General features: G+C 46.2%; 1 protein-coding gene across 6 annotated transcripts in view; it reads left to right on the forward strand.

Moving 5' to 3' along the window:
• LOC100918075 (phosphatidylinositol-binding clathrin assembly protein-like) overlaps positions 1–15,202 on the forward strand; it is a 49,687-nt gene that overhangs the window by 22,158 nt on the left and 12,327 nt on the right. For 4 of the 6 annotated variants that reach the window (XM_031944393.1, XM_031944391.1, XM_031944396.1 and 1 more), the window contains exons 9-18: positions 1,069–1,154; positions 2,191–2,314; positions 3,933–4,066; positions 6,564–6,647; positions 7,528–7,637; positions 8,216–8,323; positions 9,907–10,062; positions 11,118–11,225; positions 13,515–13,646; positions 13,975–14,002. In XM_031944393.1, the coding sequence (XP_031800253.1) occupies positions 1,069–1,154; positions 2,191–2,314; positions 3,933–4,066; positions 6,564–6,647; positions 7,528–7,637; positions 8,216–8,323; positions 9,907–10,062; positions 11,118–11,225; positions 13,515–13,646; positions 13,975–14,002 (1,070 nt within the window). The remainder of the gene's footprint in view (positions 1–1,068; positions 1,155–2,190; positions 2,315–3,932; positions 4,067–6,563; positions 6,648–7,527; positions 7,638–8,215; positions 8,324–9,906; positions 10,063–11,117; positions 11,226–13,514; positions 13,647–13,974; positions 14,003–15,202) is intronic. The other 2 variants (XM_031944394.1, XM_031944395.1) reach the window with 2 other exon arrangements.

Here is a 15,202-nt window from a genome sequence, read left to right on the forward strand (position 1 = left end):
TAATCAGCTTGTTCATCATTTTTTGGTACAATAATATTCCCCGACCTTCACGTGGCACGGCTTGTTCAGCCATTCCCCAACTGATGGGCATCCGCTCATCTCCCAATTCTTTGTTACCATTAAAAGAGCTGCTACAAACACTTGCACATGTTGGGTCCTTTTCCCTCCTTTGTGATTTCCTTGAGATACAGACCCAGTAGGGGGCCTGCGGGGGCAAAGGCTCTGCACAGTTTGATAGCCCTTTGGGCCGTGTTCCAGTCGGTTTCTAGAATGGTTGGAGATAGTGTTTCGCTTTTTCCAATTACAAGTGAAGATAATTTTCAGCATTCCCTTTCAGAAGATTGTAAGTTCCAAATTTTTCTTCCTTCCCTCCCCCCTCCCCAAGATAGCAAACAATCTGATACAGGCCATACAAATACAATCACGTTAAACAGATTTCTACATTAGTCACGTTGTGAAAGAAAAATGAGAACTAAAGGGAAGCACCAGGAGAAAGAAAAAGCATCTGCTTTGATCCCCTTTCAGAGTCCGTTGTTTTCTCTAGGTGTGGACTGGCATTTTCCATTATGAGCCTTTTAGAATTGCTCAGACTCTTTTTGCTGCATGATCCTGATCTAGTCACTTCACACCCTTTGCTCTGTGACCCTCTGCCTGCCTCCATCGCTTCATCTGTAAGACGGGGAGAGGGTTGTTGTGCAGCTCAGACGAGATCATAATTGGAAGACAACTTTGTAAACCTTCGATCGCTCTGTAAATGCTGCCACTTATTATTCGTCAATAGTTTGAACCTTTGTTCTTGACACTTAATGTGTATGGGGACCCGAATCGAGTCCTTGCCATTCTCTCAGGCTCAGGTGAACTCGATGACCTCTAAGCTTCCAACCTTGCTTGGTGCGTTCTCCTGAATGCCAGAAATGGCATGTACAGAGCAGGCTGGTGGTTGGGGCAGCGGCAGAGGGTCACAGAAGGGCCGTTGGGTGAACTTGTGAGGAATTGTCAGGGTGAAGAAGACCGTGTTAGATCTCCCCCCAATTGCTCATGCTTATTGTTAAGGTATCTCTCCCTTAGGCCCCAAGTAGCCTGTTTGAAGCACTGGAACAACACGTGGCTTCTTTGGAAGGTCGCAAGACCAAGGAACTTTTGGCAGCTTACAGGTAAGTGGCCACACGTCTGTGTGTGTACCTTCTCTTCCCCCTATGTGCCTGCTCTCTCGCCCTTCTCACTGACTACCTTCGGTCCAGAAGGGGTGCAAAGGGCTGCCCCAGAACCCCTCCACCCTTAAATCTGTGACCCTGTGAAATCACATTATAGCACCTGAGAGCCAAGTCAAAGATAAGACAAGCATTTTGCCCTTCTCACGGGATGGGGACCTGAGGACTGACTGATACTTCATTCTTACCTTGGAGTGCTGGCTATTGCACCAAGTACTGTGGCCTCCCTTGCTGGGGGTGAAGGCACAACTGGCAAGGAGCCTGGATGGCACAGGAAGCATTTCTAGAAATTTCAGAGGTTAAAAGCATCCTTTTTACCCAGATATATCTCATCCATATCTCTCTCTCTCTCTCTCTCTCTCTCTCTCTTTCACACACACACAATTTCATTCTCTGTCTCTCCTTTTTGTTTCCATTTCTTTCTCTCTCTCTCTCTCACTGTCTCTGTCTCTCTTTGTCTCTGTTTCCCCAGCTCCAAGGGTTCAGAGGGAGTCCAGGTTGGGATGCTCTGGGACAGACCTTGGGAATAGTGCACCTCCCAGGCCCTTTTACATTTCAGAGCAAGAAGGTGCTCAGGTCTGTGTATCAGCACAGAAACCATGTAAAGACTGGATGAGAGAGGGGAGAACCTAAGTGAAAGGAAGATGGGTTGGTAGCTCTGGGAAGGATCAGGGCCGAGGCCAGGTCTGTGTTTGGGGTTTTACTCTCCCTTCCCTGGTGAATCTGGCTCTTCCCTAGCCTCGGTAGTTTGGCTAGGGAACGTGCTCTCGGTGGCGCCCCTGCCATACCCCCTCCCCCACCCCCAGCAAGCTGGTGACGTGTACTGGGAGTTTTATTTTTTGTTCCTCAATGTGTTGCCCATCTGCCGTCCTGCCCGAGCCCGGCCACTGGTGCCGGCTTCGATTGGACACTGTCTCACAAAGCTGAGAAGTGTCTTTTGTTTGGGGACACACGTTTCTCGGGATGACTTGTCTTACAGAGCAAACAACCTGTCGAATGCTGTATCCACGCTTAGCAGCACTGAGAAGGCTCATAGCGGAGTGGCTGAGAAGCAGAAGAAACAGACTTTGGATGAGGAGCCAGTGGAAGTGCAGTGTTTGAAGGTAGGCTAGGCTGCCTCACCCCCTTTGGTTCTAGACCCTGGCCTTGGGGACCCCAGGGGTAGAGACCCAGCTTCACCGCCAGGGAGCTCGGTGCCCCAGCGAAAGCGGATCTCCAATTCTTCCCAATGCCAAGGCCTTCGCTTTGCTTTTTGGAGGCCAGGAAGGGTGTTTCTAGGACTCCCCGTTCCAGCGGAGCCAGATTGCCCTGTCTAAGCTTGGCAATTTTGATAAGATGAGATTCCGGGTCTTCCCAGCATCCCATCAGTATAACGCTTTCTTCTTCCTCCAACTGGAGAAGACTTAATCTATTCTCTCCCTTTGTATCCTCCTGATGTACGGAGGGTGAGCCATGGGAAGAACCATTGTGTTCCCCACATTAACCAATTGAGGAACGATATAAGAACAGTATTTCAAAGTACAGAGAGCAGTGGGCAGCTTCCAGTGCGACAGTAAGAGAAATGGACTGGAAAGCCGTGGGAGTGCTAGCTCCGCTGCCGGTCTCTCGCCATGTAGGGGCACTAAGGTGTTCCTTCCCCCTCCGCCAGTATAGTTGTGAGCAAGTGGGAGCGGGGATGGCCAGGAAGAGGGGGGGGGGGCAGCGGCTACGGAATTCTCAGCAAAGAATTCTTCCGAGATGGAAGAGGTGAACTTTGGAGCAAAACCCTTAAGGGGCTGCTTAATGGTAACATCAAGTCTGGGACCGAAAACACTTTTTTTATAATAATAAGTTTTTATTTTTTTAAAAATACAAGCAAACATAGTCTGCAACATTCCCCCTTGCAAAACCTTGTATTCCAAATTTTTCTCCCTCCCCTAGGCAGCGAGCAATCCAGTATAGGTTAAACATGTGCAATTCTTCTACATGTATTTCCACATTTATTGTGCTGCACAAGAAAATCAGATCAAAAAGAAAAAAGGGAAAAAAACCAAGCAAGCAAACAATAACGAAGATAAAAATACTATGTTATGATCCACATTCAGTCCTCAGAGTCCCCTCAGATGCAGATGGGTCTCTCAGTCACAGATCTGTTGGAATTGGCCTAAATCACTTTAGCCAGTCCTGATTTTCTAGAAGAAAAATTTAAGTCAGTAAGGAGGGTTCTGTCCAATGTCACACATAGAACGTGTGGTAAAAGAAGCGCTTCCCATATAAAACCTTGCATTCTTCACAACAACTGAGGAAATAAAATGGTTTATTTCAGTTTTACCAAAGAGGAAGCTGAAATCCACCCAGGTTAAATTACATAAAGGACCTTTGTTCTCTGTCCAGAGTTAGCAATGCAATTTGAAATATGGAAAGAGTATATCTCTATAGATACATATTTGTAGCTATATCTAGCTATCATCTATCTATATAGCGATAGATTTTCTAAGCCACCAATGACATTATTACCCCCATTTTCATATAAAGAAACCAAAATTGTGAGAAATTATAACTTGCCTATTTTATCTTTTTGAAAACACTTTTTGAAAATGGGATATTCTAAATGAATTTCTCTGGATGTTCTGAAAGAACAGCGTCTCTTCTCCAGACTCAAGATTTGGTGCTGCCATTGCAGACCTTCGTCCCATCTTGGTCCCTTCAGGTTCAGCTGGACAATCTGTCATTTTCTTTTAGGAAAGATGTTTAAAAGAAATTCCATCCATGACTAATTCTGCCTCTGCATCCGAGTCTCCCGGGATGATAGGGAAAAACACCGCTGCTTCTCCCTCTGCTGATACTTTTGCCCCCATCTTGCCTCCATCCACCAGGTGAGACAAGCTTTCGTTTTCTCCCACTGGTGCTCTGCACAATGTACAGGTGTCTGAATTATGGAGGAATGCGTTTTAACCACTCCTTCCTCTGGCCCTGACGAGGTTGTCCCGCTAGCCCCATCTGCCACAGTAATCTTTGTCAAACTCAAAGCCTCTTTTATTGCTCCTTTGCAATCATGCATCTACTTTCTGAAAGAGCAGCCTGCTGGAGTCTTCTCTGGCTCGCCCTCTCCCAATTGCCCTTTCGTTATTTTATTCTGTGGGTCTGTTGCCGAGTGCTGGCTTCAGTGTGGACAGCAGAGAATTTGCGCGTCCTGCCGTCCTCACGCTTCCGTTTCAGCAGCCCAACAGTCCACACTCATATCCATCCAGTAGTTCAACCCTGGATCTGGGGAGCGGCGGGGAGCCATAAGAGATAGAAGGCCAACTTCTGAGTTAGGAATACCCGGGGCAGTCAGCTAGCATCATTTAAACACCTCTTGTGCGCCCAGCCCAGCACTAAGCCATAAAGTCAGCCCTTTTCTTCAGGAGCCCCCGGTCCAATAGCTTTAGGCTCAGCCTTTCTGGGTGACCCTTAACCCGGTCAATTCTTAGAGCATGAGTGACAGAGCTGGTACCGATTTAGATTTTAAGAGGGAGTTTTCATATTAGAAAATGACAGGGTCAGTACTGCTCCCCCCAAAAAAGAAAGAAAAAGGACAGTTGGCATCAAGGATAATCATAAATGCCCAGAGATGGCGTGGAAGAACCTTACTTAATCAGAGATCAGAAATATTCCAGATAACTAATTCCATTCTTATAAAATCCAGGGGTCAGCAAACCTACAACCCTCAGGTCAAACCCAGGGCCCTTTTACAGACCAGCCTCTGGGAAACCTCGGTACATTTTGAAACAAGATTTGCTCATATTTAAAAATGTAGAGCCACTTTTTTTTTCAATAAAATTGTTATTGCTTTTCAATTATTATCATTACAAACAATATAGACTACAATGTAGTCTAGCAGTATAGCAGTCATCATGGGAACCAGGAAAAGGTTAAAGGTTAAGCCTTAGGCCCAAGTCAGTACTTTCCAGTGGAAAATACTACATTATACGTACAGAAAACTTATAAAATGCACTTGCGTGTAAAGGTAAAATATGTCAGTAAGAAATGGCACTTGTCATTTAAGATTTATACTTAAAAAGCTCTTGATACTTCCAAAAACAGAAGAAATTTCCAATTGATACTAATAGGGTATTTTAATTCTGTTAACTTTAACGTGACCACATCCTCCCTGAAATTCTTCAGATTGTTCATTGGGACTTCATTTAAACTAAAAACAGCTGTTCCGAGAGCAAAGCCAAAAATTAATATTTAATGTGGTACAATTTTACCATTTTACAGACGTTCTAAAAATACAGAATCTTCAAGCATTTCTCAATACAGATTCTCATCCTGACTAAATGATATTACATTTGATATAAATTAAGTGAACCAAGATTTCTGTTATTTTTTGTGGAATTTTATTTTAGCTGGAATAAGCTGCCAATTTATTACCGCTTTATTTTTATTTTTGCCGGGGCAGTTGGGATTTTGAATTCAGTTCTTCCTGACTCAGCACCAGTGCTCTATGCACTGCACCATAGGGCTACCCACCCGCCAAGCTGCCAGTTATCATTGATGCCAGTCCACCTGGGATACATTTTCTGCTAAGTCCCTGGTCTTCCACAGTAGCCACAGAAAGTGTGCGACGCCATCAACAATCCATTACGGTTCTAAATCAGTTGGCCTGTTATAGGAATCAAATTCAGTTTTCTTTTATTTATAATTTGGTCTTATCCTTAATAAAAAAAATAATAAATAAAACCTTAATAAACTTGTCAAACATCCACTAATTCCAAAAGATGTATTTCTAAGGAGAACACAGTTTGATGTGTTCAAGGGCTGAATTTCTTTGTATTATATGCTACCTCTAAACCTATACCTTGGATGAAAAATGAACCCCCAAACCCCCAGCCAGTGTACAGTAGCATCATAAAATAATTGGAGTTAAAGAGATATTATAAATTAATAAATGTATAATAGATAATAAAATAAATAGATCAAATCCTTCGACCCGATGACCGACATACTTATAATGACCCAACAGTGGTATAAAGGGACTGTCGATAAAAATTAGTATTTTGGTTTGCTGACATTGCATTTTGAAGCAAATCAGTAGCAGTACTGATCGGCACATACATAATCACAAGACGGCCCTGTGGGGGATGTGTTAATGGTTTCCAAATAATATTAGAATTTCCCTTTAAATAGCTCCTCAACCACCTCAAGGTCCCCAAATATCATGTCTGCCATTACTTATTGTTTTAAAATATAAGTTTAAGGGAAAAAATTGAAACATACATGGAAGTAGTGTTGAAGAACTGTTTTGTTTTATTTTTCCAAACGTGCAAAAGTAGTTTTCAACATTCACCTTTGCAAAACCTTGTGTTCCACATTTGAAAAACATTTTAGATCCTACGTGAAATGTTTCTTAACAGTTAAGAATAAAGCTCCAAAAGAGTCAAGCTATTTCCGAGCATCCATGTCTGCTTCAAGGTATTTAAATTATTACTCTCTTTGTAGGAAAATGACTGCTAGTTATCTTCACGGATGATCAGTTCCCTGCTAAGATATCGCTGCCTTTCTGGAAAGCTACTTCTTAGCTGAGGGGCTGGGGTACCTTACCAAAACCAAGTGTGGCCCTGATTTGGCCTTTGAGCACTGGATTGCTGACCCCCCTCCCACCCCAACAGAGAACCCCTGGAAAGAGGCTTCTTTTCAGTAGTGACAAAACTGCTATGGATAATAAATAATAATAATAATAATAATAATAATAATAATAATCTATTAATGGATATTTATCCATTAACCCGTATAGCAGATTGATTCTGAGAAAAGTCTCGAATCCCAATGAAACAAAGGCCAACCTGATGACACTGAGAGAACCTCTTTGTTACTTCCAGGCTGCACACATTGCACCTCAGAGTACCCTGGGACGGGGCTGGCTGGGGCCTCTCCTTGGGCAGGTGGGAACTCTGAGCTGTGTGCTCCTGACTCGATGAGGTCCCCGTGTCTACAGGCCACTTGGGCTCCCTCTGCCTGCTTGGATCAGATAGATAGTCATTGTGACTTTTTCTGGTTTCCTATCAAGATTGGGCCAGGTGCATTTCCTAATTCGGGGGAAGGGATGGAACTTGTTATTTTTCCTCTTGGATGTAGCTTTCCCAAAGATGGAGTGGAATGGGGGTTTGGGGAGTTTGGGGTGTTTTTGAAATCGCGCAGAGATGTGTGTATGTGCACACACACGCATGCACCTTCTGCTGCCTTCCAGGGATAGTTTTCTGTGAAGAATCTTTCTGAACGGGGACTTTTTCCAATCCAACATCAGATGGTTTGGAGTCATTCACGCCCCCTCTTTTTCTGTCCCCCACCCCAGTCTGACCAAGGTTTCTGGAGATCTATTTAATCTTCAGCCAGCCTTTGTTTTCAACTCACGGAACGCTGGCACTACTTCGAAGATGTCCCCAAGCCAAACGTGGGAAAATGGTGAGTTTGTACTCCAGCCCGCCAGTGGGGCTGAATCTTCAGGAACTGGCGTTGTGCTAAGAAATCGGCCCTCTTTTTTCAGCCCTTTTTGTGGCAACGTTCATTTTTGATTATTTTAAAAGGGTCATTTTTTTTTTGGCCTTTTGAAACAATAGATACAAAGCGTCATTTAGCCTTTGTTGTTAAGGAATGACACTCGAGGACCCTTGATATAAACATTGGTTATTTGACATAGCACTGTCTTTCAGGGTCTCCCGTGGAATTAGAAAACCAGATGACTAAGTTTGTTAGAACTGTTTGTAAAATAAAAGTAAATGAGCTCCAGGTGAGGGACATGCCTAGGACTAAAGTGCATGAACTGGAAGCCATGGAGATTCGGAAGCTGATTTGCTTCCTTTCCTTTTCTTGACCATATTCTGTATAAGAAAGGCTGCCATCTGGGTAGAGGTTATTATAGCCCTAATTCTGCATCCATGGCTGTGTATGCCATGATTCCCGAGGTTGTTTCTTGGTGGAAATTGGAGCTTATTGTTGTACTATCGCCCTGTAACAGTGCCTTTATGTGTCTCACTTCTCAGAGCTCCCTCTGCCAGCTATTCCAGTCTCTGCTCCTTCAGAAATTCTTATGGATTTCGACTCAGTGTTTGGAACAAAATCACTGGATTTAGAGAGTCAAGCAGCAGATGGTAAGAGTCTTACCTTCTTGCTGGTATCTCCAGCGTGTTCTCTCCCTATTCTTTGGCCACGAGGCAGGTCTCGGACTTGATATCAACAATAGTTAGCAGATACAAACACTGAGAATATTCGGTACTTATGACTTACAGTTGGTGGTGGAGGCCCCACATGGGACCGAGGTGCCAGTGCCACTTAGGGACTGACCTTGCTGGCGTCCTTCAGCACACACAGGGGGCCAGCAGCCCATTGAGACAGGCTTTGGTCTGCTTCCTCTAAGACCTTCCAAAAGTTCTTTACGGTCCGGAGGTGAGTGAGATCTTGCACAATGCCAGGGGCGTCCCAGCCAGGGCAGGCCTTGCTGAATTGGCAAGATTTCCAGAGTGGTCTAGATTTGGAGGCTCGGCCTCATCGAGGCCCAAGAAGCTCATCGTTAGGTATTCAGCCACCAGGCGATGGATAATTTTGGTCACAGTGGCTGTGGCGGTCTGTCCACCGAGTGGTAGAGGAAAAGCAATCTGCCAGTGGAGGGAGTGCTCGGGATCACGAAATCGTGGCTTTGAGGCAGCAGGAAGCCAAGAGTTTATCCACCGCGTGTGGTAATCCATGGTCTGAGCAGCTTAATTCACATGGGGCTCAGTTAGTATGAAAGTGATAAGACTTTTTCCTAATGATGGCGGGGCTGTGGAAAAGCAGGCACGCCAAAGCCTTGTTGGTGGAGCTGTGAGCCGGTCCAGAGTTTCTGTAAAGCATTTTGAAATTAAGCCCCCAAATGGTAACTCTTTGACCCAGCAGTACTAACACTGGGGCTGTGCCCCAAAGAGATCAAAGAGGAAAAGGACCTCTGGGTACAAAAATCCTCAGAGTGGCTCTTTCTGTGTTGGCAAAGAACAGGAAATAAGATGCCCATCAACTGGGGAATGGCTGAACAATTTAGGATATATGAAGGTTATAGAATGCTAGCTTTTAATACAGTGCTTGGAGCATAAGAAATAATTATTACAAATAAAATAAAGGCACTTAATAAATGTTTATTTACTGATTCGTATTGTGCTGTAAGAGAAATGACATAGGGGATGGTCTCAGAGAAACCCGGGCAGACTTATGTGAACTGACACAAAGTGAAGTGAGCAGAACCAAGAGAATGATTTGTACCACAACTACAATAATGTAACAGTGATCGGTTTTAGAAGACTTAGAGACGCTGATCAACACAGTGATCCCCCACGGCTTCAGAGGGTTCATGATGAAACATGCCTCCTACCTCCATACCAGACAGGGGAGGGACTCAAGGGCAAATCCACTTTCCCCTCTTCCCTCCTTTTTCTTTTTCCTTTCTTCTTCCCCCCCCTTCCTTCCCTTCCCTTCCCCTTTCCTCTCACCCCGACCCCCTGCCATTTGTCATGGACTTTGTTTTTTTCCAATGGGTATGAGTGTAGAAGGGAAAGAATCTGCAGCCTAAAATAAAACTGAATTCAGAAATGTTTTCCCTGCATTCCGTGTAATGACTGAAAACAAGATTCTTTGTTGACCTTGTTATTTTCTTTGTCTTCTCTTGCACCTTCTTTGGATGGATCCCACCATCATCTCGGGATAGGTGAGTTTGAGCCAAAGCCTCTTCCGGATGATGCCTCCAATCTATCTGGGAAAACCCAATGCCCGAGAGACATGCTGCCTGTGTCCTGGTGGGAGGGAGAGGAGACAGAGGCTGAACTTCACAAGCGGTTGCATGGTGTGCTCTTCTCGGCTTCAGGTACGGCGGGCTGCCTGGCTTTGTGCACTCACAAGCGTCACGGTGTGGGGCGAGTTGCTCTGTGATCACATGGACGGACTGAACTCTCATTTCCTTCTCCAATAGTGTGCCCCCCCAAGCCCGCGAGGTCTGCCCTGCTCTTGTCCCCTAGATTGGTCCCTAGAGCACAGAGGAAAAGTGACTTGCCCGCGCTTGATAGCAACTCTTTTGCTCCTGGAGCCTGCTGTCTCTTGCTCTTGCTAAAAAGAATTAAGCTGCACCATCTCCAAGTAGTTGCCATTTTTCTTTTGCTGAGCCATTGAACTGCTCCCACAGGCTGCTCGGGAGCTAAACTTTCAGTCAGTCGGTAAACTGTTAGTAGACACCTGCTTCGTGCCAGGCGTTAGGCTGAAATCCAGGGATAGAAAAGACAAAAAGACTGGCCCTGCCCTCAAGGAGCTTCCAGTCTGATGGGGGTGGGGTGGGAGGACGAAGCACCCTAACCAATTCCTCATAGGGCAAGACTTGGCATGATCTGTCGGCTGTAGGGCAGATTGTGGCATTGAAGTACAGAGCAGGGGATAATGAGGCTGTGGCCTCCTCCACGGCTTCCATGCCAGCCTGTAAGATGTTTGACTGCAGATTTCCCAAAGGCGGGGGTGGAGAAAAGCTGTGGGAAAGCCCCTGCAGCCAAGAGTTGCCAGTAACAGCTCTGTTCTTTCTGGTGAGCTTATTCCATGGTCTTTTTTCGTTTTTCGATCATGTTACTGCTCTTGTGCTATAACGTCATCTTTATTGCCCTGTACCTCACCCCTGAGCTGTTGTCCCTCGTAGCAAAGAATGAAAAAGAGGGGAGGGGAAGCTTTCCGTTAAACGGAGGCACCGATGTAATCTTGCCCGTGTATTTGGTGCCCCGCATCCACACGAAGTTATCAGAGACCTGCATTTTTCTTATGTCTCCAGATAAAACGTTTTTTTAAAAAGGATTTGAAAGTATATCTTAAATGTAACTATAGGAGCAAAATCTCCCCATCCGGGGGTCCCTTCTGATTTTTTTTATATATGGACTTTTATAGCTTCAGTAATGACAGAGGTGACATCATATAGGAGACAGAAAGCTGGGCTGGAGGCCAGGAAGACGTCCTCTAATACACACATGAACACACATACGACCACGTGCACAGGTATACGTGAACACACTATGGGGTGACACACAGTGAACACGCGCGTGTGGAGTGACACTCAAAGCATGGCCATCTTAAACTTCTTTTGCTTATGACCCCTTTTGCCCAAGAAGTTTTTATGTAATCCCAGGTATATGGGTATATAGTTATAGTTCCCCTTGGTGAGTAGGGGAACTCACTACTCCCCACATATAAAAGAGGCTTATAAATCAAACATTTACTGAGAGTTGATCAGAACTTTGGGACCGCCACGTTCAGCTGTACAACCCCCAGCGGGGTGGTGGCCCCTAGTTTAAGAAGCTGGGCTGAGGTAGCCCTAATTCAGACTAGAAATGGCACCTTCATTGGAAGGGGGAATTTCCCCCTCTAGAAGTTCCTTCAACCAATAAGATCATAGGCCCATCCCTGTCCCAATGGCCGGTAACCCGCTCTTCTTAAAGGAGACAGTTTTCTGTATGTTTCCTGTTGTTTCAGGCCATAAGGAATGAGCTGGACCCCTCCCCCCCACCCTGGGCTCCCAGTCTTGTGGTAATTGAATGTATGAAGTGGGCAGGCTGTCACGTTAAACTTAAAGGCTGGGTGGAAATTCAACAGGTGAAGAGGAAGGAGGCTGGAGGGGCTGTTGGCAGGCACGTGCCAGGGCCGGGGAGCAGAGCCCAGAAACAGGTGTAGGAAGATGAGCTGGAAAGGAGAACAGGGATGGAAGCCATGAGCGGCAGCTTTCAGAGCCAGGTCCGGGAGTCTGGAAGGCCTCACTTAGCCCTTTGGAAGCAGCCAGGCTTTGCTGAGCAGGATTGTTCTGGCAGCAAAATGAAAGAAAACGAGACCAGGATGAGGGGAGATGGGAAGAGCTACCTAGAAAGACCTTGTGAAATACAGGCAGGCCCTCAACCCTGGGGCTTAGGATGGCAGTGGGAGAAGTGAGGAGAGAAAGTGTTTCCAGCATGGGGGACCCGGCCACGGCAAAGGCCTGGAAGTGGTAGATGGGGAATGTATATGGGAAATAGCAGCCAGTCTGATTGGAGTAAGAAACGGGCACGGGCACCATGAGGAGGATCACTGTGAAATCAGGGTGGGAACAGAGGCCCGATTGTGAAGGGCTTAGACGCTAAGCAGAGGAATTTGATTTTCAAGACGTTAGGGAGCCACAGATGCTTCCTGGGAAGGAGTGACCTGGTGACAGACTTTAGGAACATCGCTTTGCCAGCTTCATAGAGTGTGTGTGGGAGAAGGGTCAGATTAGATGCAAAAAGAGATGATCATGGGGGCAGAGACAGTGAAGGATGAGAGGAGAGATTGGAGGTGAAATCAACAAGATATTGCATTGGGTCTGAGGTGATGACCAGAATCCCAAACTCAGGCCTGCACACCAGCCAGGGGGTATCCTGACAGAGGACCGTGTGCCAGCCAGGGGGTATCCTGACAGGGCCCCGCGTGCCAGCCAGGGGGTATCCTGACAGGGATCCACGCACCAGCCGGGGGTATCTTGGGAGGACAGTGGTACCCTGTGCTGCAAGGCATTTTGGGTGTTCTTACGCTTGAGATGCTCAGCTCAGATGGCAGCCCAATGTTGTCTGAGGCATGTGTGGTCCCACTTCCTTTCTTTGTGGTTTCTGGACATGAGCAGTAAAGAGCAGGGATGGGGGAAGGGGGTGGAATATGATCTCTCCATTTGCTCACAAGGTATATTTAGAATGTAGTGCTTGGATGCAGCCAGTTGTCTAATCCTTGTCGGGAGAGCTGCTTTAGGGCCATTAATTCATAAACATGGAAAAATATGGACACCAACATCAATACCTCAGGACCTTAAATTCGTTCCCAGCATGCTTTGAGAAGCTCCCAGACTCCTTATTATGTAGTAGACTTTTGCAATCATGGAGTGATTTCTATATTGCTTAGTTATAGGACCGCAGTCAGGTCATGTCAGCTTTGTTCGCCTCAGTTTCCTCACCTGTAAAATGGGGGTAATAACAGCAGCTACCTCCCAGGGTTGTTGTGAAGCTCAAGTGACATCATCCATTTAGGACTATAAAATTGTTAGCTTGCAAAATAAACCCTTACTACAGAAACGCAGAAAGTCTTTGGCTTTTCAACTAGTAACAAACGGCTGTTCGTGGCCCTGTTTTTAAAGGGTTGGAAATCATGTCTGCCAGGCGAGGCTAATTGCTGTACCTACCCCCCACTAGCCGAGAAGTTGAGGCTCCCCCAGCCAGAGCAGAGAACCGAGTCCAGCTCCACTGCCTTCAGACAAGCCCTGCTAGGTCTGCTTCAATTCTTGTCTGCTTTCAGGTCTGGACTTAGATAGTGGTGCCACCCCACCAGCATCAACTGCTCCAGAACACAAGGAGGCTGCCCTCAGTCAGCACAGCGGCTCCATCCTCGGGAGCGACTTGGACACCTCCCTCGCCAACCTTATGGGAAGTAAGTGCTCAGTTCACCATTTAAATTTAAACATTTTTATAACACCTATGAGGCGTCAGGCACTATCTTAAGCACTTGTCAATCTCATTTGGTCCTCGCAACAACCCTGGGAAGGAGGTGTTGTTATGATCTTCCTTTTATAGATGAGGAAACTGAGTTAGACAGAGGTGAAGTGACTTGGCCAGGATCACACAGCTAAAAAGTATCTGAGGCTGGACTTGAACTCAGGTCTTCCTCTTCCACTCCTAATGCTCTGTGGCTGCCCATTGTGGCACCTTCTTGCACTTTAAAGAAAAGTGATGTATTTTCTTTTGTTTTGTTAAAACAGATCTCGACTTTGGAACGAGCCCCAAAAAGTAAGTTGTTGTTTTTTTTTTTTTTTAAGGGTTGTTACTAGTCCAGTATTGGAGAAGAGGCCATATGAAAGAACTTAAAGCTTGTTAAAAGTTTAGTCCCAGAATGACTTGTTAAAAGTCCTCAACGTAGTTCTAAGACATTACCATGAACAGGGCTGCCTGCTCTCCACAAATGGAGTGATGCAGGCAGTTGGGATTGTGGGAGGGCAACTGAAAGGTTCAAACTTATCACAGGCAAAGAGCGCTTAAAGATCCAATAACCTTCAATCTAGAGCTTAAAGGGCCTCATAGGGTAGGGCATCGTGTAAGACCCACAAAGACCAAGAGGTGGATTCCAGATCCCAGAGGTAGCCTGTGGCCTAGCTGGGACTTGAACCCAGTGCTGCCACCTCCCAAACAAGTGTTCTTCCAGTGAAATTTTTCCAAACATCCACCCACCGTCCATCTACCCACCATCCATCCACCCACCATCCATCCACCCACCCACCATCCATCTATCCATCTACCGTCTATTCACCATCCATCCATTGACACACCATCTATCTACTCTCCATCATGCACATACCCACCATCCATCCATCCATCCATCCACTACCAATCTCTCCACCATTCATTTACCCATAGCCTAGTTACCATTGTTCCCAAACAACATCATTTCACAATAATCTTCTAGGGTTCTTGTGATCATTTGCTATCTTCGTGTAGCCAAACTCCATGGCACCTCATTCTTGGCTCAGTTGGCTAAAGCCGACTAGTCCGGGAGTCTGTGACTTGGCTCTCTTGCTCAGCCCAGTCTCGGCCTGACCACCCCTATCATTGCATGGGCTTTGGGCAACCCAGCTTTCCCCCTTCCATCACCCTCCACCTCACAGTCCCTCCCCCATTGTCCTCTCTATGCGCTCCCTATGCTACCATGCTAAGTCCATGAATGAGCTAGCCCAGAGGAGGAGGACAGTCTCCCCTCTCTGAGGGCCCTATACACTGCTATGGCGTACCTAACACGGGCTTCACAAACCCAGATACAAGGAGCACTTTGGCCCAGAGGTGATGTTGGGGGGTTGAGGAGGGGGCTTCCCAGGCCGTGGCTAGGCTGGGGTTCAGTCAAGCAGAGTGGCCACTGCGTTAAGGACTGAGCAGCCCCTGGCCCTGAGGAACTAGTACTATGTTTGGTTGGAATATATGACATGCAAACTGGGAAGT

The sequence above is a fragment of the Sarcophilus harrisii genome, chromosome X (genome assembly GCF_902635505.1).
Source record: "Sarcophilus harrisii chromosome X, mSarHar1.11, whole genome shotgun sequence".
NCBI lineage: Eukaryota > Metazoa > Chordata > Mammalia > Dasyuromorphia > Dasyuridae > Sarcophilus > Sarcophilus harrisii.